Below are 20,976 nucleotides of genomic sequence, written 5' to 3' on the forward strand. Positions count from 1 at the left end.
ACTTTGTTTTGTTTACCCCATATGTAACTCTGTGTTGTTGTTTTTAATCACACTGCTTTGCTTTATCTTGGCCAGGTCGCAGTTGTAAATGAGAACTTGTTCTCAACTGGCTTACCTGGTTAAATAAAGGTGAAATAAAAAAAATAAAAAATGTCAATTAGCCTATCAGAAGCTTTTAAAGCCATGACATCATTTTCTGGAATTTTCCAAGCTGTTTAAAGGCACAGTCAACCTAGTGTATGTAAACTTCTGACCCACTGGAATTGTGATACAATGAATTATAAGTGAAATAATCTGTCTGTAAACAATTGTTGGAAAAATTACTTGTGTCATGCACAAAGTAGATGTCCTAACAGACTTGCCAAAACTATAGTTTGTTAACAAGACATTTGTGGAGTGGTTGAAAAACGAGTTTTAATGTCTCCAACCTAAGTGTATGTAAACTTCCAACTTCAACTGTAGCATCATAGCCAAGAAGACTCAAGGCTGTAATCGCTGCCAAATGTGCTTCAACAAAGTACTGAGTAAAGGTTCTGAATACTTATGTAAATGTGAGATTTCCTTTTTTTATTTGTAATACATTTGCAAAAATGTCTAAAAACCAGTTTTTGCTTTGTCATTATGGGGTACTGTGTGTAGATTCATGAGGGGAAAAAAACATTTAATCCATTTTAGAATAAGGCTGTAACAAAATGTGGAAAAAGTCAAGGGGTCTGAACTTACCGAATGCACTGTAATGTTTGACTAAAACATAATAATTTCAAACCTTGCTTGCATTTGTATACGATCACGTCTCTTTATTATGCGTGGGAATACTTTGGAACAGATTTCTAAAATTAAAATAACTTGGAGCTGATTTGCTGGTGTTTTTAGTCTTTATGTCCAGCATTGAAATAAAATCACCCGCGGGTCAGATTTGGCCCACGGTCCACCAGTTGGGGAACCCTGCTGAACCGTATGGCTTGCTAAATAAATGATGCAGTGAATGACGAAATAAAAGGATGCTATACAGCTGCAACAGATGCCTATACTAGGGTCATATAAGTAAAGTAAAAGGTTCAGTGACAGCTTCAGACACTCAAGCTTACATAACAATTGAATAACTTGTCATGAAAGTTAACTCCACTCTGCTAAGACGAAGTATACAGTATATAAACACACTTGCAACAGAAACTGATGCAATTGTCTTGTAATAATATTCAAATGCACCAATATTCAAATACACATGGACTCTAAAATCTCTCTAAGTTCATAACTGTCGGTTGAGGCGATGCAAAGGGAATGTCTGAATAGAGAGATTGGGCTATAACAAACAATATTGAGCAAAACCATGTTCAACACTTAATTGAATTAGCATTTCGCAACCGAACAGTCAGCATATTTAGTGGAGGCCACCAGCAGGCATCTTGTAAAGACCAGGATCGCCATATAGTTAAAGAATGTCAGTGTAGCGGAGTGCCTTTAAAAACACTCACTTGGCATTCTGAAGAAAAATATAAATGCAACAATTTCAAAGATTTTACTGAATTACAGTTAATAAGGAAATCAGTAAATTGAAATAAATTAAATTAGGCCCTAATCTATGGATTTCACATGACTGGGAATACAGATATGCATCTGTTGGTCACAGATACCTTTAAAAAAAAGGTAGGGGCGTGGATCAGAAAACCAGTCAGTATCTGGTGGGAACACCATTTGCCTCATGCAGCGCAACACATCTCCTTCGCATAGAGTTGATCAGGCTGTTGATTGTGGAATGTTGTCCCACTCCGCTTCGATGGCTGTGCAAAGTTGTTGGATATTTGCGGAAACTGGAACACGCTGTCATACACGTCGATCCAGAGGATCCCAAACATGCTCAATGGGTGACATGTCTGGTGAGTATGCAGGGCATGGAAGAACTGGGACATTTTCAGCTTCCAGGAATTGTGTACAGGTCCTTGCGACATGGTGCTGTGCATTATCATGCTGAAACATGAGGTGGTGGCGGTGGATGAACGACACGACAATGGGCCTCAGGATCTCGTCATGGTATCTCTGTGCATTCAAACTGCCATCGGTAATTGTGTTCGTTGTCCGTAGCTTATCTCTGCCCATACCATAACCCCACTGCCACCATGGGGCACTCTGTTCACAACATTGACATCAGCTAACTGCTCACCCACACGATGCCATACACGCTGTCTGCCATCTGCCCCGTAAAGTTGAAACTGGGATTCATCCGTGAAGAGAACACAACTCCAGCGTGCCAGTGGCCATCGAAGTTGAGTTTTTGCCCACTAAAGTCGGTTACAACGCCGTACTGCAGTCAGGTCAAGACCCTGGTGAGGACAACGAGCACGCAGATGAGCTTCCCTGAGACTGTTTCTGACAGATTGTGCAGAAATTCTTTGGTTGTGGAAACCCACAGTTTCATCAGCTGTCCTGGTGGCTCGTCTCAGACCATCCCGCAGGTGAAAAAGCCAGATGTGGAGGTCCTGTGCTGGCATGGTTACACGTGGTCTGCAGTTGAGGCCGGTTGGACGTACTGCAAATTCTCTAAACAACGTTGGAGGTGGCTTCTGGTAGAGCAATTAACATTAAATTCTCTGACCTGGTGGACATTCCTGCAGTCAGCATGCCCATTGCACGCTCCCTCAACTTGAAACATCTATGACATTGTGTTGTGTGACAAAACTGCACATTTTAGAGTGGCCTTTTATTGTCCCCAGCACAAGGTGCACCTGTGTAATGATCATGCTGTTTAATCAGCTTCTTGGTATGCCACACCTGTCAGGTGGATGGATTATTTTGGCAAAGGAGAAATACTCACTAACAGGGATGTAAACAAAATTTGTGCACAACATTTGAGAGAAATAAGCTTTTTGTGTATATGGAAAAGTTCTGGGATCTTTTATTTCAGCTCATGAAACATGGGACCAACACTTTACATGTTGCGTTTTATATTTTTGTGAGAATGTATTTATCATCACTCTTGTGCACCTTTCATCTTGAATTTATTTTAAACCCCCTCAATCTTTTCCCTCCATGGCATTTTTGAGCACCTCTGTCTCCCGTACATCTGTTCCCACAGATTTATTGTCCTGCAGCAAAAACAAAAACAAAAAAACTACACATCCTGCTTTAAGAAGAATAGTTCCTTTGACTTCAAGATCAAACCAAAGATAGCCGAACAGGAAAAACTACATTGTGTTAAATAGTGTAGGAACACTAAGTCGGTTTGAGCACTATCTTTTCCTACGGACATAGTGTAGGATAAGGAATGTTTTGAAGAGGGAAGGGTTTGAGAAGGTAAGCTTACCGAGTTCATATCCATGGAGTTCTGTGTCTGGCTGGACGAGGTGTTCAGAGGGGAGGGGAGCTGGACCAGCCTTGTCAGTCCTTGAGTGGTCTGCTGCTGCTGTTGTTGAGAAGAGGGCTGGCTGAAGAACGCGTACTGGGACAACTGCGCCTCCAGTGTCATGGCGTCTATGGTCTCCGCCTGAGACAGATGGACATAGGAGTTCGAAATTAGTCAGTGGGAAAAACTAAAATGATGTCCACAGAAATGTGATAGAAAGAAGAGTGACGGCAAAACTTAGTACAATCCCCAATTTCAGGAACACTGTTGGATGTTAAGATTCGCTGGAGGCTCCTGGTATATTACCTTCAAATCATTTGACAGGTGCTCCAGTTATCCAGAGCAACTTACTTTAAGTACAATCAAATAGAGGGGGGGACAACTACAGAGTACAATCATTGTAAATACACTAGAAAAGCTATTCAGAACTGTAACAATCACAGTGCTAGCAGGGAAGTGTACGGTACGTACTACCTGGGCGAGGGTGAGGGGTGGTGACAGGGTGGGGGAGAGCTGTAGGGACTGGTGCTGGTGGGAGTCCTGGTTGACCATGTTGTCCTGCCTGCCCTGCTGGGCGGTGGTCTGTCCTGATGGGACACAAAACAGCAAACATCTCTTTCAGAATCCCAACTGTCATAGAAAGCTAGAGACAGAGAGACATATATAAGATACATTTCGGCAAACTGTCTGCCATGTTGGCATCATGTGGTATTATCATCTCCCAACTTCTGGTGGCAACATGAACATTCAGAATTTCAAACTGTGTTTCCAAACTCTATACATCTATGGTTCTGGAAGGTGGAGGACTGAGAGGTCACCTTGGCTGGTGGAGCTGAAGCTGTGTGAGTGGCTGGTGGCCAGGTTGCCCGTGCTGTTGGAGGCGCTGAGGGTGGAGTCCTCGGGGTCCAGGGGGGTGGGTAGCGGAGGGGGGAACTGGATGTTGGTCAGATCAGGCAGGGAGCCCCCGCCCGTGTTTTGGGCTGACGGCATCAGCGACGCGGTCAGCTCCTGATCCGGAGATGGGAATATGCTGTAAACCGAAAAAGAGATGATTGGTATTCCCATAATGACAGTTGAGGTAGTATATGCACAGTCAGCAGATTTCACAGGCTTCTGCAGTGTATGTAAAATAGCATAAGAAAATAAATGAGAATACCCCCCTCCCCGACTTCAGCAATATTTCCACTATGGGTTTCCACATCGTCCTTTGAGCCAGACAGGAAGTTGAGCATACAGCTTTACCAGCAAATGCTTTCCAGAGATACACTTCTCTTCATGTTTTCAACATGACCCCAAAGGAAAGGAAGGGAAATTGCCTCCAATTGTTTTCTCTCCAAATAAGCTCAGTACTAAGATTTCTGCTGAGATCACTGCAAGACCCTATTCACATTCTCAAAATACCAATATAATAACACCGTAGACAGCCAGATCTCGCTGGCTCTACAACACTTCTTAAAGTATGTCAATGATGTCCCAAAACATCACGTCTTCAGTTGGAAAAACATCAAATCATCACTAAACGCCAACTGTCATGGGCGGTCATAATCAGCCATTCACAAAGCTATACTGAAGTCAGGATGGTTAGAGTTAGTTTGTGGAAGTACTCACTTGATCCCTGGGACCTTGGACCTTGATGAAACACTCTGAGGGAAACAGAAAAATGACAACTCAGTAAGAATCCAATAGAACTCAGAGCTGTATAACAATGACGTTAAGCTATATCACCAGATCGGAGTGCACTTCACCTTTTTGCCATCCCAGTTCTGTTTTTGTTCGTCTTTGTCCATATCTGATTCTGTGTCTTCTGGCCCTGGTACATGAAGCAGAAGCACTGGAGAGGAAAAGAAAGGAAGGAAGAAAGAGAGAGAGAGAGAGAGAGAGAGAGACACACAGACAGAGAGCGAGAGAGAGACAGACAGACAGAGGCAGAGAGACAGAATGACAGACAGACACAGACAGAGAGCGAGTCAGAGAGAGAGAAAGAGACAGAGAGAGAAAGAGAGGGAGTTCGATTTATCTAATTGTCACTTATCTAGAATTTAAAAAAGCAAAAAAATACATATTGAAATACCCCTATTTTCATCTTGCCATAACAGTGAAAGGAAATGAAATCAATACGACTGAATTTGATATCATTTTTCAAACGAGTTTCTCAATAAAGGAATACGCTTCAGACAGCCATTAGTATAATGTCACATTGAGAATCACTTGGATATTAATATTCGTCCTATGAGTAATGTCTACAGCCTTCAAAGACAAGGTCTGAAGCCTTTTATCATGTACACCAGAGAGTTTTCAATAGTACAATAAAGGGTAGCCGGCAAAGCAATTACTAAATATTTAATCATCAATACATCATATATCACCTCCCTCATAATAACAGGGTTAATTAATTTGCGCTGAACAGAAAAATCATTATTAAACCTACAAACTGGAAACAGAGCATTGGGTTATTGTAGGGCCAAGAGTTTTTGTTAACCACCTGACCAGAAAAAAATGAAGTCTAATGTAAAGTGTTGGTTCCATCTTTCATGAGCTGAAATAAAAGATTCCAGAAATGTTCCATATTCGCAAAAAAAAGCTTATTTCTCTCAAAATTGGTGCACACATTTTTTTACATCCCTGTTAGTGAGCATTTCTCCTTTGCCAAGATAATCCATCCACCTGACAGGTGTGGCATATCAAGAAGCTGATTAAACAACAGAATAATTACACAGGTGCACCTTGTGCTGAAGACAATAAAAGGCCACTCTAAAATGTGCAGTTTTGTCACACAATGCCACAGATGTCTCAAGTTTTGAGGGAGTGTGCAATTGGCATGCTGACTGCAGGAATGTCCACCAGAGCTGTTGCCTGAGAATTTAATGTTCATTTCTTTACCATAAGCCACCTCCAATGTCATTGTAGAGAATTTGTCAGTACGTCCAACAGGCCTCAAATCCGCAGACCTCATGTATGGCGTTGTGTGGGCGAGTGGTTTGCTGATGTCAACATTATGAACAAAATTCCACATGGTGGCGATGGGGTTATGGTATGGGCAGGCATAAGCTATGGACAACGAACACAATTGCATTTTATCGATGGCAATTTGAATGCACAGAGATACCGTGACAAGATCCTGAGGCCCATTGTCGTGCCATTCATCCACTGCCATCACCTCATGTTTCAGCGTGATAATGCACGGCCCCATGTCGCAAGGATCTGTACACAATTCCTGGAAGCTGAAAATGTCCCAGTTCTTCCATGGCCTGCATACTCACCGATTGAGCATGTTTGGGATGCTCTGGATCGACGTGTACGACAGCGTGTTCCAGTTCCCACCAATATCCAGCAACTTCACACAGCCATTGAAGAGGAGTGGGACAACATTCCACAGGCCACAATCAACAGCCTGATCAATTCTATAAGAAGGAGATGTGTCGCACTGCATGAGGCAAATGGTGGTCACACAAGATACTGACTGGTTTTCTGATCCATGCCCCTACCTTTTTTTTAAAAGGTATCTGTGACCAACAGATGCATATCTGTATTCCTAGTCATGTGAAATCCAGAGATTAGGGCCTAATGAATTTATTTGAATTTACTGATTCCCTTACATGAACTGTAACTCAGTAAAATCTTTGAAATTGTTGCATGTTGCGTTTTATATTTTTGTTCATTATATAAAGCTCTTATATACACTACAAGTCAAAAGTTTGGACACACCTACTCATTCAAGGGTTTTTCTTTATTTTTACATTGTAGAATAATAGTGAAGACATCAAAACTATGAAATAACACATATGGAATCATGTAGTAGCCAAAAAAGTGTTAAACAAATCAAAATATATTTTATATTTGAGATTCTTCAAATAGCCACCCTTTGCCTTGATGACAGCTTTACACACTCTTGACATTCTCTCAACCAGCTTCACCTGGAATGCTTTTCCAACAGTCTTGAAGGAGTTCCCACATATGCTGAGCACTTGTTGGCTGCTTTTCCTTCACTCTGCGGTATGACTCATCCAAAACCATCTCAGTTGGGTTGAGGTCGGGGGATTGTGGAGGCCAGGTCATCTGATGCAGCACTGCATCACTCTCCTTCTTGGTAAAATAGCCCTTACACAGCCTGGAGGTGTGTTGGGTCATTGTCCTGTTGAAAAACACATGATAGTCCCACTAAGCCCAAATCAAATGGGATGGCGTATCGCTGCAGAATGCTGTGGTAGCCATGCTGATTAAGTGTGCCTTGAATTCTAAATAGATCACAGACAGTGTCACCAGCAAAGCACCCCCACACCATAACACCACCTCCTCCATGCTTTACGGTGGGAAACACCGTAAAGCATGGCTACCACATGGCTACTGCAGAGATCATCCGTTCACCCACACCGCGTCTCACAAAGACACGGCGGTTGGAACCAAAAATCTCCAATTTGGACTCCAGACCAAAGGACACATTTCCACCGGTCTAATGTCCATTGCTCGTGTTTCTTGGCCCAAGCAAGTCTCTTCTTCTTATTAGTGTCCTTTAGTAGTGGTTTCTTTGCAGCAATGAAGGCCTGATTCATGCAGTCTCCTCTGAACAGTTGATGTTGAGATGTGTCTGTTACCTGAACTCTGTGAAGCATTTATTTGGGCTGAAATATCTGAGGCTGGTAACTCTAATGAACCTATCCTCTGCAGCAGAGGTAACTCTGGGTCTTCCTTTCCTGTGGCGGTCCTCATGAGAGCCAGATTCATCATTGCGCTTGATGATTTTTGCGACTGCACTTCAAGAAACTTTCAAAGTTCTTGAAATTTTCCGGATTTACTGACCTTCATGTCAAAGTAATGATGGACTGTCGTTTCTCTTTGCTTATTATTTGAGCTGTTCTTGCCATAATATGGACTTGGTCTTTTACCAAATAGTGCCATCTTCTGTATAACCCCCCTACCTTGTCACAACACAACTGATTGGCTCAAACGCATTAGGAAGGAAAGAAATTCCACAAATTAACTTTTAAGAAGGCACACCTGTTAATTGAAATGCATTCCAGGTGACTACCTCATGAAGCTGGTTGAGAGAATGCCAAGAGTGTTCAAAGCTGTCATCAAGGCAAAGGGTGGCTATTTGAAGAATCTCAAATATAAAATATATTTTAATTTGTTTAACACTTTTTTGGTTACTACATGATTCCATATGTGTTATTTCATAGTTTTGATGTCTTCACTATTATTCTACAATGTAGAAAATAGTACAAATAAAGAAAAACCCTGGAATGAGTAGGTGTGTCCAAACATTTGACTAGTACCGTATAAAGTACATCCAGTTCAAATCCGACGCACCTCGTTTAAGCTGCAAGTCCTGTGAGCCTCCTGCAAAAATGTCCTGTGGGTTCAAAGTGCTCTGATGCAACGCAGAGTCCGAGTTTGTTCTATAGCACAGGGAAAGAGACATACACCACTTAGGGGTGACTAAATGTATCAGTTGTGAAAAGTCAAGGGACGTTTCACAACGAAATCCAAACAGTATCACATGCCACAACATAGTTGGATTATTTTACCTCCTCCAACTGGTGTCGGGTGGGGGTGACAGATACACCGAGCCATATGGACAGCTATCAATGTGAGACCCCTGGTTAAGGGCAATACAAATATATAGCATCTCACAAATGAAGTCATGGATGTAAAACACCATGACACCATGTAGTACAGTATATGCTATTGAAGTACATTGGTTAAAGCTGTTACATAGTGGCGCTTGCTTCAATAAATAAAATACAATAGTTATTGGTAATTACCATATAATTACTATATTATTACAATGTAATTACTATATTACCATGTAATTCATAATTTAATTTCCGTTGCATAGCAGACTGTAAAATAAAGTGTAATAAAAACACAGTAGCATAAATCGACGGTAAAGGATATTTGGCGTCCATGTTTGTCGAGGGGCCTTCCGTGTGGGGACGTGATGCGGTTTCTGTCCCGGTAAACTCTGTCAACCAATCCATGATGCCGTGTTGTCCTGCTGGTGTCACCTGAACCTTGAAAGGGAGTCTGCAGACACCAACAAAACAAACCAGTCTCAAGCTTCATAGATGAATGGTAGCCAAATATATGTCAACAAAAGAGTAAACGTGTTCAGTTTAGGGTAAGACCACAAATATTTCAATCAGAGTCCTACAAACACATACTTACCTGAAAAGGCATGTCAATGGTGCCATTTCCAATCTGATTGACATTTGGCAATGATCCGCCATAGTACTGCCCACGGTTTTGTCCCAACTGTAAATACTGGGTCTTCTGTAACTGTAACTGAATAAGGAGAGTGATTAAACAAAACAATAAGCAAACATGGAGTCAGATAATGTTAGGTATGAAATATTTAAAAGGTAACAGAATAAATACTTCCAAAACAAAATGAGTGATGGAGAGCACAAAAGTTCTGACTGACATAAAAAAAAAAAACCTTGCTTGTTTTCACAAAATGTAACATTGATTTTATAGATTACAAATCACTCAATCTCAGTTAATACCAAGGGGATACGACTCATCTGGCCTGAGAGAGCACCTAATGATACGTGACAGTAAAATGTACACCCCTTTAACCTCAATTGACCTAATAAGCTATATAGAGAATCTTTTTGCCAGCAATTACAGATCACCCGTGACCAAATATTGTTTTATTATTTACAAATCATGCCACACCGGCTCATCTTTACATTGATGGCGCCATAAATACATACAGTAGCTGAGATAATTATCACCGATATGAATGTATTTCCATCCTTACAAAAACTAAAGGTCACACCCTTGTAGGTTCAACAGTTCACCTGCTATTAGTATGCAAATAGTTGATCTATGATTGGCCGTGAGTTCAGGTGGCAGCAGCCAACCACATACATTTCAGGAAGTTCAGCTATGTACTAGAGAGACTTAGTAATATCATGAGACAATTATTTTGTGGGTAGTTTAGAAAAGGCCAGAGTGGGTGAAAATGCGCTTTAGTGATTTAATGTAACTTCCTTATGTAATAAAATAGATTTTATCAAGACAAATACGATTATTCATGTTCTGAATCATTTGGTGGGGTCTTTCTAACTTCACATTATATCCAGATAGTCGGATTTCGTAACCCAATACATCCGATAATAAGCACCGAGCTCTGTTGACATAGCGGTGCAGGTTTCTCGTAACTTTTGAGTATTTTACATTTTGTGGTCGTCGTCTTTAAAGTCTTTCTGCGGGTTGCATAAAGCTAAATTAGCAATACGAGCTGAATTAAATGTAAAAGGCTTTGAAAATAAAAAGCTTCGTATGCGCTCAGCACTCCATTGACATTTCAGAGATATGCTTGTTTTTGTGAGAAATCTTCAAAAGAACAGTAATTTTAAGTTACACTGAACAAAAATATAAATGCAACATGTAAAGTGTTGGTCCCATGTTTTATGAGCTGAAATAAAATATCACAGAAATGTTCCATGCGCACAAAAGCTTTTCTCTCAAATTGTGCACAAATTTGTTTACATCCCTGTTAGTGAGAATTTCTCCTTTGCCAAGATAATCCATCAACCTGACAGGTGTGGCATACCAAGAAGCTGATTAAACAGCATTATCATTACACAGGTGCACCTTGTGCTTGGGACAATAAAAGGCCACTAAAATGTGCAGTTTTGTCACACAACACAATGCCACAGATGTCTCATGTTTTGAGGGAGCGTGCAATTGGCATGCTGACTGCAGGTATGTCCACCAGAGCTGTTGCCAGAGAATTGACTGTTCATTTCTCTACCATAAGCCGCCTCCAACGTCATTTTAGAGAATTTGGCAGTACGTCCAACCGGCCTCATAACCGCAGACCAAGTGTATGGCGTTGTGTGGGCGAGCGTTTTGCTGATGTCAACATTGTGAACAGAGTGCCCCATGGTGGGGTTTTGGTATGGGCAGGTATAAGCTATGGACAACGAACACAATTGCATTTTATCGATGGCAATTTAAATGCACAGAGATACTGTGACGAGATCCTGAGGCCCTTTGTCATGCCATTCATCCGCCGCCATCACCTCATTTCAGAAGGATAATGCACGGCCTCATGTCGCAAGGATCTGTACACAATTCCTGGAAACTGAAAATGTCCCAGTTCTTCCATGGCCTGCATACTCACCAGACATGTCACCCACTGAGTATGTTTGGGATGCTCTCGATCGATGTGTACGACAGTGTGTTACAGTTCCCGCCAATATCCAGCAACTTCACACAGCCATTGAAGAGGAGTGGGACAACATTCCACAGGCCACAATCAACAGCCTGATCAACTCTATGCGAAGGAGATGTGTCACGCTGCATGAGGCAAATGGTGGTCACACCAGATACTGACTGTTATTCTGATCCACGCCCCTACCTTTTTAAAAAAAGGTATCTGTGACCAACAGAGGCATATCTGTATTCCCAGTCATGTGAAATCCATAGATTTGGGCCTAATGAATTTATTTCAATTGACTGATTCCCTTATATGAACTGTAACTCAGTAAAATCTTTGAAATTGTTTTATTTTTGTTCAGTATAGTTTCAGCAGAGAGGAAGAGGCAAAGCGAGAGGGCTCACTCTTGCCAAAATCTGTCCAGAATAAGCCCAATGCGTTTCTATAGGAATAATATGAAGATTTAAGCTTGTCGCCTGCCTTCCCACCTTTGGGACAAATACTCCCATTGTTAGGGCGGAGAAATGCTCACTAACAGAGATGTACACAAATGTGTGCACCAAATTTGAGAGAAATAAGCTTTTTGTGCGTATGGAATATTTCTGGGATATTTTATTTCAGCTCATGAAACACCGGAACAACACTTTACATATTGCGTTTATATTTCTGTTCAGTATATATCACCAGTGGTCACCAACCTTTTGAGTCAAGATCACTTTCGCAGTCAAAAAGCAAGCTGAGATCTACCGCTCAAATTTCTTAAAAACATGATTTAAAAAATGTTACATGAACCTAATAAAACCAGCTCAGCTGAGCATAAACATAAATCATTTGCAAAAAAAATTGCTTTTTTATTTTACTGGACTGATGGTACCTGCATTTGATGTTAATGGCGCTTTCAAAACAACTGGGAACTCGGAAAAAATAACTAGGTCAAACCATGACGTCAGTGATCTTCAGGTCGGAAAGAGTTTCCGACTTGGAATTCCGAGTTGGATGACCGTTCAAAATCCCAGTCGGATCTAATTTTTTTCCTGAGTTCCCAGTTGTCTTGAACGCACTGAAGTCGGAAGTCGTAGATTTCCGAGTTCCCAGTTGTTTTAAACACGGCATTATTCTCAGCGGAGGGAGGAAGAGAGCAGCAGAGGGTCCGCTTCTCATGGTCCCTGCTCTCTCCTTCCTTTCCTCCGGTGAGACTGACCAGAGAGAGGGGACACAGTCTTCCATCTGATTGCAAATCTCGAGTCGCACCGCATCTGCATCATGCAGAAATTCATGTTGTTCCTATGACTAGAGAAAGTGAAATATTCCTTGATATTAAAATAGTGGGTGTACGAGCTGTTAATAATAATAATAATAATAATAAAGCAGGGCTATGGATACACTTGGCTACTCATTCATTGCAGCTGCAGCGCGAGTGGAAGTAGGGAGTAGTGTTGAATAAAAAACTGTGTTGACAGTGATGAATGAAAAATTCAACATGAACTCACTCATAAAACAGCTGTATTCTTTGACAGTCTCTTTGTAGCCATGGTTTTAAAAAGTGATTAAATCTTATGTAGGCTAGTATCAAACTTTGCTGTGGCCAGGGTCGTGGAAGCACTGTAGGCACAGTGATTTGAGCTATCTGATTGGCCAGCTCAGTAGCTGCACTGATTTAGCCACAGATCTCCTGTCCGCCGGGTAGGCGGTGTTTGTCTTTTCAGACAAATTAAATGGTTCATAATGGGAACACTTTGCTTACCCGGTGCGCAGGGCTTCTGAATCAAGTTCACCTACCGCCAATAGCGCAACACAAAAAAAAGAGCGCAAGCCTTTTATCACAGCCTTTATCATTGGCTTTTCTACATAAATGTTTGGTGATCAACTACGAATGCCTTGGTGACCACTGGTCTCCACATACTAAGATAGAGGTGCACTGTTTTGCTCGCACGGATGCTTTAACTGAGATTGATGTATCTTTCTGTCGGGTTGCGTCTCGGTCAAACAAATGATCAATATTTCAATATTTTATTTAGAGGGAGGAGGAGGTACGGTAGGGCGGGCCCTGGTGAGATGGCGGAGTTAGCCGTTTGAGAGAGTGGTGAATGTGCTGCTAAAAAGGCAACTCCGGGAGGGAAATCTGGGGGACGCAGGTTGAACATAACAAAAAAAACAGTTTGCAAAGAGGCAGGCGCGATTAGAATATAAGTGTTCTGAGCTTTGATCAACGTTGGGAGCAATATTTAGACCCATAATTGATTTTCTTTATTATGTACAAAATACTTTTACATATTGATTTTCGTTGTGTACAAAATATATACACCACCAGTCAAAAGTTTAGACACACCTACTCAATCAAGGGTTTTTCTTTATTTTTACATTGTAGAATAATAGTGAAGACATCAAAACTATGAAATAACACATATGGAATCATGTAGTAACCAAAAAAGTGTTAAACAAATCAAAATATATTTTATATTTCAAATAACCACTCTTTGCCTTGATGACAGCTTTGCACACTCTTGGCATTCTCTCAATCAGCTTCACCTGAAATGGTTTTCCAACAGTCTTGAAGGAGTTCCCACATATGCTGAGCACTTGTTGGCTGCTTTTCCTTCACTCTGCGGTCCGCTATTTGAAGAATCTCAAATATAAAATATATTTTGATTTGTTTAACACTTTTTTGGTTACTACATGATTCCATGTGTTATTTCATAGTTTATGTCTTCACTATTATTATACAATGTAGAAAATAGTAAAAATAAAGAAAAACCCTGGAATGAGTAGGTGTCCAAACTTTTGACTGGTACTGTATTTCAAATTAGAAAAAAATTACATTAGGTCTGGACCTCTGTGTCCTCATATGTACTGTAGTTACATATGGTTTGGACCATTGGTTTTCTTAAGAGGATTATCTACAGAATTAACATTATTTTACCCATTGGTCAAAATCAGAGTTTCTAAACCCAGAGGCGCAACATCGCAAGACTTCTGGGAACGCTTGCGAAGCAGACCAAGCAGAACAGGCCGGGGGTTTGAGACGTCAATGAGAGAAGTGAAAAATTCCTCCTTAGTTCCATAATTTTCTCAAAATCTAATGGCACAACCTAGATTCGAGCCAATGTATTAAGTGGTTGAACATGTTATTACTCAAACCTCGTGAACGTGGCAAACAAACATTTTCATTTTCGTCAAAAACAACATATTTAAAAAGTGCCTTAGATTGATTTGACGTACATGCGCAGTTCGGCGCGAGACGACCGTTTGACCCGCTGACATGTTTCTGCACATGAGCTTAGCTAGCCAAAGTCGCCATGACATCGCCTACAAGCGTGATCTGGAATTTATATGGGAGAAGCAGTTTCTGCCTATCTTAATACTGGACCGTCTTTGCTATAACGTTATCCAGCTAACTAGCTAGCTAGAGTGGCTAGGTAGCTGATCTGTTACATGTACGTGCTGACGTATCACTACGCAGGCTACTTGTGTCGAGCGTGGTGGAATGGGAATGGGCCTCAACCAATGAAAACGTGTGGTGGGCAGGGCCAGCCCGGGTCGACCCCGCCCATAGCCGATCCCGCCCCATTCCATGTGCCAAGGAAAGGGGTACTTGAGTCAGTGCGCTATGCCAATGTTGCTAGCTCTAGTCTATAGTATCTCAGAACCCACCTATGTAATAATAATGATGATAGAAAGAACCCTGTGAGTTTGTATTTTGAATTTTGTGGTCGCACATTGAGATTCGTGGTTGCAAGTACGAATCGTAAATGTGTACTTTTGCAAGCTTGTATCATGTGAAAAATGTAACAACGGTCGCAAACCTGTAACTTGCAAACATAATTTATTTTCAGAATTATTACATGTCCATTTAAGACTATGAATATTCTGCTGTGCATCAAAAATAAACTTGCAGATTTTTTATCTGCAAATGCTCTGAGTTCTGTCACTTTTGTCACGTTACCAAGAGATTCGTATGCTTGTAGAACATTTTGTAAGTTTGTAGAAAGAGAACAACAAGTTTTAAAAAATGGTTTGAGCAGCTTTGGGGGCAGGACCTGTTACTCCTGACCAATCAGCCAAAACCACAGCCGCCTATTGCTGCAGCCATTGGCTGGATTGTTCCATCAATCAAATCTCAGGAAATAGCTTGAAGAGAAGTACTTTTATTTTGGTAAAAATGCATGACAGTAGTTTGTTTATCATGTGAAATATAAAATGGTACATTTCAGACGAACTCCATTGACAGCAGCTAAGTTAACTTTAGCTAGCTGTCTTCTGACATTCATCCTAGCTTTACTATCAACTGGCTAACGTTAGCTTTAGCAGGCAGCTTTAGATGCGAGGGGAGAACAAATATATTTGCTAGTTAACCATCTGATTGATAAAGTTGATAGAAATGCCATAAGCTACGTTAGCTAAATTGAAACTGTTTGGGGAAAAACTCCCACCATCATCACTGTACCAAATAATGTTAGGTTTCTAGAAAATAAAAACGATATTTGCTAGCTATATTTTAAAGACTTGTTACTGACTTTTGAACACTTTTTTCAAACTACTTTGTTCCACTGCCTGTTTCTTGATTAATTGGGGACTGAAAAAGTTGGCAAGAAATATGCCCCTCCTGAAAACAGGCTGTATTGTTTTGGTATAATTTGGCTGACTAGGCTTGTAAACATTTACATGAGTGTTTAATTAGCATAGTTAGCCAAATGACTGACTGACTAGGCTTACTGTTTTTCTTGTTATTGTATTTCAGGTGGAGAGGGAGTAAGATCACTAGAAAGCAGAATGCTGCCAGACAACAACAGGACCCTAGAGGTATTACAGTCAATGCTTATGAACTGGATATTGTATGCGAATTGCCCATTTATATCAATGACACTTACAAAATGGTTGGATTGTTTAGCAACATGTGCAGTAAATGCTAACACGGCTTTGGTGATGAAAGGTACATAATGTATTTGTCATCTCCCCATCAGGCCTCTGCATGCTGTGACATGGGCCTGGATGGTGAAACATCTGCTTCCAGCTGCCTGACTGAATACTGGGGCCTTCAGTGGTACCTTACCTGACATCACAGTAAGAGTCTCCTTATTTACATTTGAGTCATTTAGCAGACACTCTTATCCAGAGCGACTTACAGTTAGTGAGTGCATACATTGTTTTCATACTGGACCCCGTGGGAATCGAACCCACAACCCTGGCGTTGCAAACACCATGCTCTACCAACTGAGCTACACAGGACTGTCTTATCTCTGTCTTATAGCCATTTAACATGTCAACATGTATGTTATGTAACCACTCATTCATACAAACTGCTACAGACACAAGAACTGCACCTGAGTGATGATAGCCAGGTAGCCGAGCCATCGGTGTGAGATACCAAGTGCTGACTCGGTGTGTAAACCAAGTAACTCAAGATAGAACGAACGGGTGGGTTATCTTTCACAGGGGAATGTGAAAGGGGTGGTGCTTCAATGGAGGGGTAACAGAATGAAGAAACAGCACCGCTCGTGCTAGCCAAACAAACCGAATGGGGGTTTAGCCCCAGAGGTTGCTAGCGAAAACCCCAGTGGTGCCGTTAGCCCACTAACTAGCCAAGACAGTCTAAAGTTCAGCTAGCTAACTCCAAACGGTGGGAACCGACGGAGAGCTAGAGACCCTGGGTTGAAGTAAATACAATTAGTAGGAAACCACTATTAGCGGGATGCTAAATCAGTGGAGCTAGCTAGCTAACAACGCCAACTGTATGTATGTAGGCCAGGCAACAGGTGTACTGTAGCTAGCCGACGACAAAAAGCGCTCCTAACAAGCTAACTGAGGTAACTTCACTCGGTAAAGTGAAGCTGAAGTTAGCAGAATTCCTGAAATTAGCCACTCAACGCTCTGTGCTGGGGTGGTAATCCACCCGAAAGGAACAGTTAAATTGAGAGCTAGTTTTCTGAAGAAAGCTGCTTAACGGGCTATTAACCAAATATCAAATCAAAGGGACAATGCAAATAGTCCGGGTAGCCATGATAAGCTGTTAAGAAGCCTTTTGGACCTAGACTTAGCGCTACGGTACCGCTTGCCATGAGGGAACAGTCTATGACTAGAGTGGCTGGAGTCTGGCAATTTTTAGAGCCTTCCTCTGACACCGCCTGGTATAGAGGTCCTGGATGGCAGGAAGCTTGGCCCCAGTGATGTACTGGGCCATATGCACTACCCTCTGTAGTGCCTTGCGGTCGGAGGCCGAGCAGTTGCCATACCAGGCTGTGATGCAACCAGTCATGATGCTCTCGATGATGCAACTGTACAACTTTTTGAGGATCTGAGGACCCATGCCAAATCTTTTCAGTCTCCTGAGGGGGAATAGGCTTTGTTGTGCCCTCTTCACGACTGTCTTGGTGTGTTTGGACCATGATAGTTTGTTGGTGATGTGGACACCAAGGAACTTGAAGCTCTCAACCGGTTCCACTACAGCCCCGTCGATGAGAATGGGGGCGTGCTCAGTCCTCTTTTTTTCCCCTGTAGTCCACAATCATCTCCTTTGTCTTGATCACGTTGAGGGAGAGGTTGTTATCCTGGCACCACACGGCCAGGTCTCTGACCTCCTCCCTATAGGCTGTCTCATCGTTGTCGGTGATCAGGAAATCTTAATGATGGTGTTGGAGTCGTGCCTGGCCATGCAGTCATGGGTGAAAAGGGAGTACAGGAGGGGACTGAGCACGCACCCCTGAGGGGCTCCCGTGTTGAGGATCACAGCCGGCCGCGACTGGGAGACCCATGAGGCGACGCACAATTGGCCCAGCGTCGTCCGGGTTAGGGGAGGGTTTGGCCAGCCAGGATGTCCTTGTTCCATCGCGCTCTAGGAACTCACAACCCTGGTGCGGCTGGCTTCCGGGTTAAGCGAGCAGTGTGTCAAGAAGCAGTGCGGCTTGGCAGGATCGTGTTTCGGAGGACACATGGCTCTCGACCTTCGCCTCTCCCAAGTCCGTACGGGAGTTGCAGCGATGGGACAACACTGTAACTACCAATTGGATATCACGAAATTGGTGAGAAAATAAAATAATATTAAAATAGCAGCTATGATACAAAACAGCAGAAATACTTTGAAAACAGATACTGTAGCATTTGCCTAACCCTAACTTGCACGTGGTCATACTTGACTTTTGACTATTTTTATTCGTGAATGTAATGCGCCCACTGTAGAGCCCAGCAAATTGACCATCCGCCATCGTGGCTGGTGAAATAGACATTATTTCCCGGTGTTAATTTTATGCCCCGTTTCCATCTCATCCTGCAACCTCCCACTGCATACAAGTATTGTAGCCATCTGCTGCAGCCTGTCAACTATGCCTCTGCCTATCCCTGTTCTCTCCTCTCTGCACAGGCTACACAAACGCCTCACACCGCGTGGCTGCTGCCTCTCTAACCTGGTGGTCCCTGCACGCACCACCCACGTGGAGTTCCAGGTCTCAGGCAGCCTCTGGAACTGCCGTTCTGCTGCCAACAAGGCAGGGTTCATCTCAGCCTATGCTACCCTCCAGTCCCTCGACTTCTTGGCGCTGACGGAAACATGGATTACCACTGAAAACACTGCTACTCCTACTGCTCTCTCCTCGTCTGACCATGTGTTCTCGCATACCCCGAGAGCATCTGGTCAGCGGGGTGGTGGCACAGGAATCCTCATCTCTCCCAAGTGGACATTCTCAATTTTTCCCCTGACCCATCTGTCTATCTCCTCATTTGAATTCCATGCTGTCACAGTCACTAGCCCATTTAAGCTTAATATCCTTGTCATCTATCGCCCTCCAGGTTCCCTTGGAGAGTTCATCAATGAGCTTGACGCCTTGATAAGTTCCTTTCCTGAGGATGGCTCACCCCTCACAGTTCTGGGGGATTTCAACCTCCCTACGTCTACATTTGACTAATTTCTGTCTGCCTCCTTCTTTCCACTCCTCTCCTCTTTTGACCTCACCCTCTCACCGTCCCCCTACTCACAAGGCAGGCAATACGCTTGACCTCATCTTTACTAGATGCTGTTCTTCTACTAATCTCACTGCAACTCCCCTCCATGTCTCCGACCACTACTTTGTATCCTTTTCTCTCTCGCTCTCCTCCAACACTACTCACTCTGCCCCTACACAGATGGTAATGCGCCGTCGCAACCTTCGCTCTCTCTCTCCCGCTACTCTCTCCTCTTCCATTCTATAATCTCTTCCCTCTGCTCAATCCTTCTCCCTCCAATCTCCTGATTCTGCCTCCTCAACCCTCCTCTCCTCCCTTTCTGCATCCAATGATGACTCATTGCGAGCTCACAGAACAGAGCTCCGGGCAGCTGAGCGGAAATGGAAGAAAACTAGACTCCCTGCGGACCTGGCATCTTTTCACTCCCTCCTCTCTACATTTTCTTCATCTGTTTCTGCTGCTAAGGCCACTTTCTACCACTCTAAATTCCAAGCATCTGCCTCTAACCCTAGGAAGCTCTTTGCCACATTCTCCTCCCTGCTGAATCCCCCCCACCTCCTCCCTCTCTGTGGATGACTTCGTCAACCATTTTGAAAAGAAGGTTGACGACATCCGATCCTCGTTTGTTAAGTCAAATGACACTGCTGGTCCTACTCACACTGCCCTACCCTATGCTTTGACTTCTTTCTCCCCTCTCTCTACAGATAAAATCTTGCGACTGGTGACGGCAGGCCGCCCAACAACCTGCCCGCTTGACCCTATCCCCTCCTCTCTTCTCCAGACCATCTCCGGTGACCTTCTCCCTTACCTCACCTCGCTGATCAACTCATCCTTGACCGCTGGCTATGTCCCTTCTGTCTTCAAGAGAGCGAGAGTTGCACCCCTTCTCAAAAAACCAACACTCGATCCCTATGATGTCAACAACTACAGACCAGTATCCCTTCTTTCTTTTCTCTCCAAAACTATTGAGCGTGCCGTCTTTAGCCAACTCTCTTGCTATCTCTCTCAGAATGACCTTCTTGATCCAAACCAGTCAGGTTTCAGGACTGGTCATTCAACTGAGACTGCTCTTCTCTGTGTCACGGAGGCTCTCCGCACTGCTAAAGCTAACTCTCTCTCCTCTGCTCTTGTCCTTCTAGACCTGTCTGCTGCCTTTGATACTGTGAACCATCAGATCCTCCTCTCCACCCTCTCCGAGCTGGGCATCTCCGGCGCGGCTCACTCTTGGATTGCGTCCTACCTGACCGGTCGCTCCTACCAAGTGGCGTGGCGAGAAGCTGTCTCCGCACCACGTGCTCTCACCAATGGTGTCCCCCAGGGCTCAGTTCTAGGCCCTCTCCTATTCTCCCTATACACCAAGTCACTTGGCTCTGTCATATCCTCACATGGCCTCTCCTATCATTGCTACGCTGACGACACACAACTAATCTTCTCCTTTCCCCCTTCTGATAACCAGGTGGCGAATCGCATCTCTGCATGTCTGGCAGACATATCAGTATGGATGACGGATCACCACCTCAAGCTGATCCTTGGCAAG

General features: G+C 43.0%; 1 protein-coding gene across 3 annotated transcripts in view; it reads right to left on the reverse strand.

The window, feature by feature from the left end:
• LOC121580764 (CREB-regulated transcription coactivator 1-like) overlaps positions 1 to 20,976 on the reverse strand; it is a 40,111-nt gene that overhangs the window by 13,305 nt on the left and 5,830 nt on the right. For 2 of the 3 annotated variants that reach the window (XM_041895789.2, XM_041895791.2), the window contains exons 2-10: positions 9,506 to 9,622; positions 9,236 to 9,364; positions 8,866 to 8,927; positions 8,648 to 8,736; positions 5,086 to 5,171; positions 4,949 to 4,983; positions 4,159 to 4,370; positions 3,812 to 3,927; positions 3,302 to 3,481 (exon numbers count right to left, since the gene is read on the reverse strand). In XM_041895789.2, the coding sequence (XP_041751723.1) occupies positions 3,302 to 3,481; positions 3,812 to 3,927; positions 4,159 to 4,370; positions 4,949 to 4,983; positions 5,086 to 5,171; positions 8,648 to 8,736; positions 8,866 to 8,927; positions 9,236 to 9,364; positions 9,506 to 9,622 (1,026 nt within the window). The remainder of the gene's footprint in view (positions 1 to 3,301; positions 3,482 to 3,811; positions 3,928 to 4,158; positions 4,371 to 4,948; positions 4,984 to 5,085; positions 5,172 to 8,647; positions 8,737 to 8,865; positions 8,928 to 9,235; positions 9,365 to 9,505; positions 9,623 to 20,976) is intronic. The other variant, XM_041895790.2, reaches the window with a different exon arrangement.

The sequence above is a fragment of the Coregonus clupeaformis genome, chromosome 14 (genome assembly GCF_020615455.1).
Source record: "Coregonus clupeaformis isolate EN_2021a chromosome 14, ASM2061545v1, whole genome shotgun sequence".
In the NCBI taxonomy this organism is placed as follows: domain Eukaryota; kingdom Metazoa; phylum Chordata; class Actinopteri; order Salmoniformes; family Salmonidae; genus Coregonus; species Coregonus clupeaformis.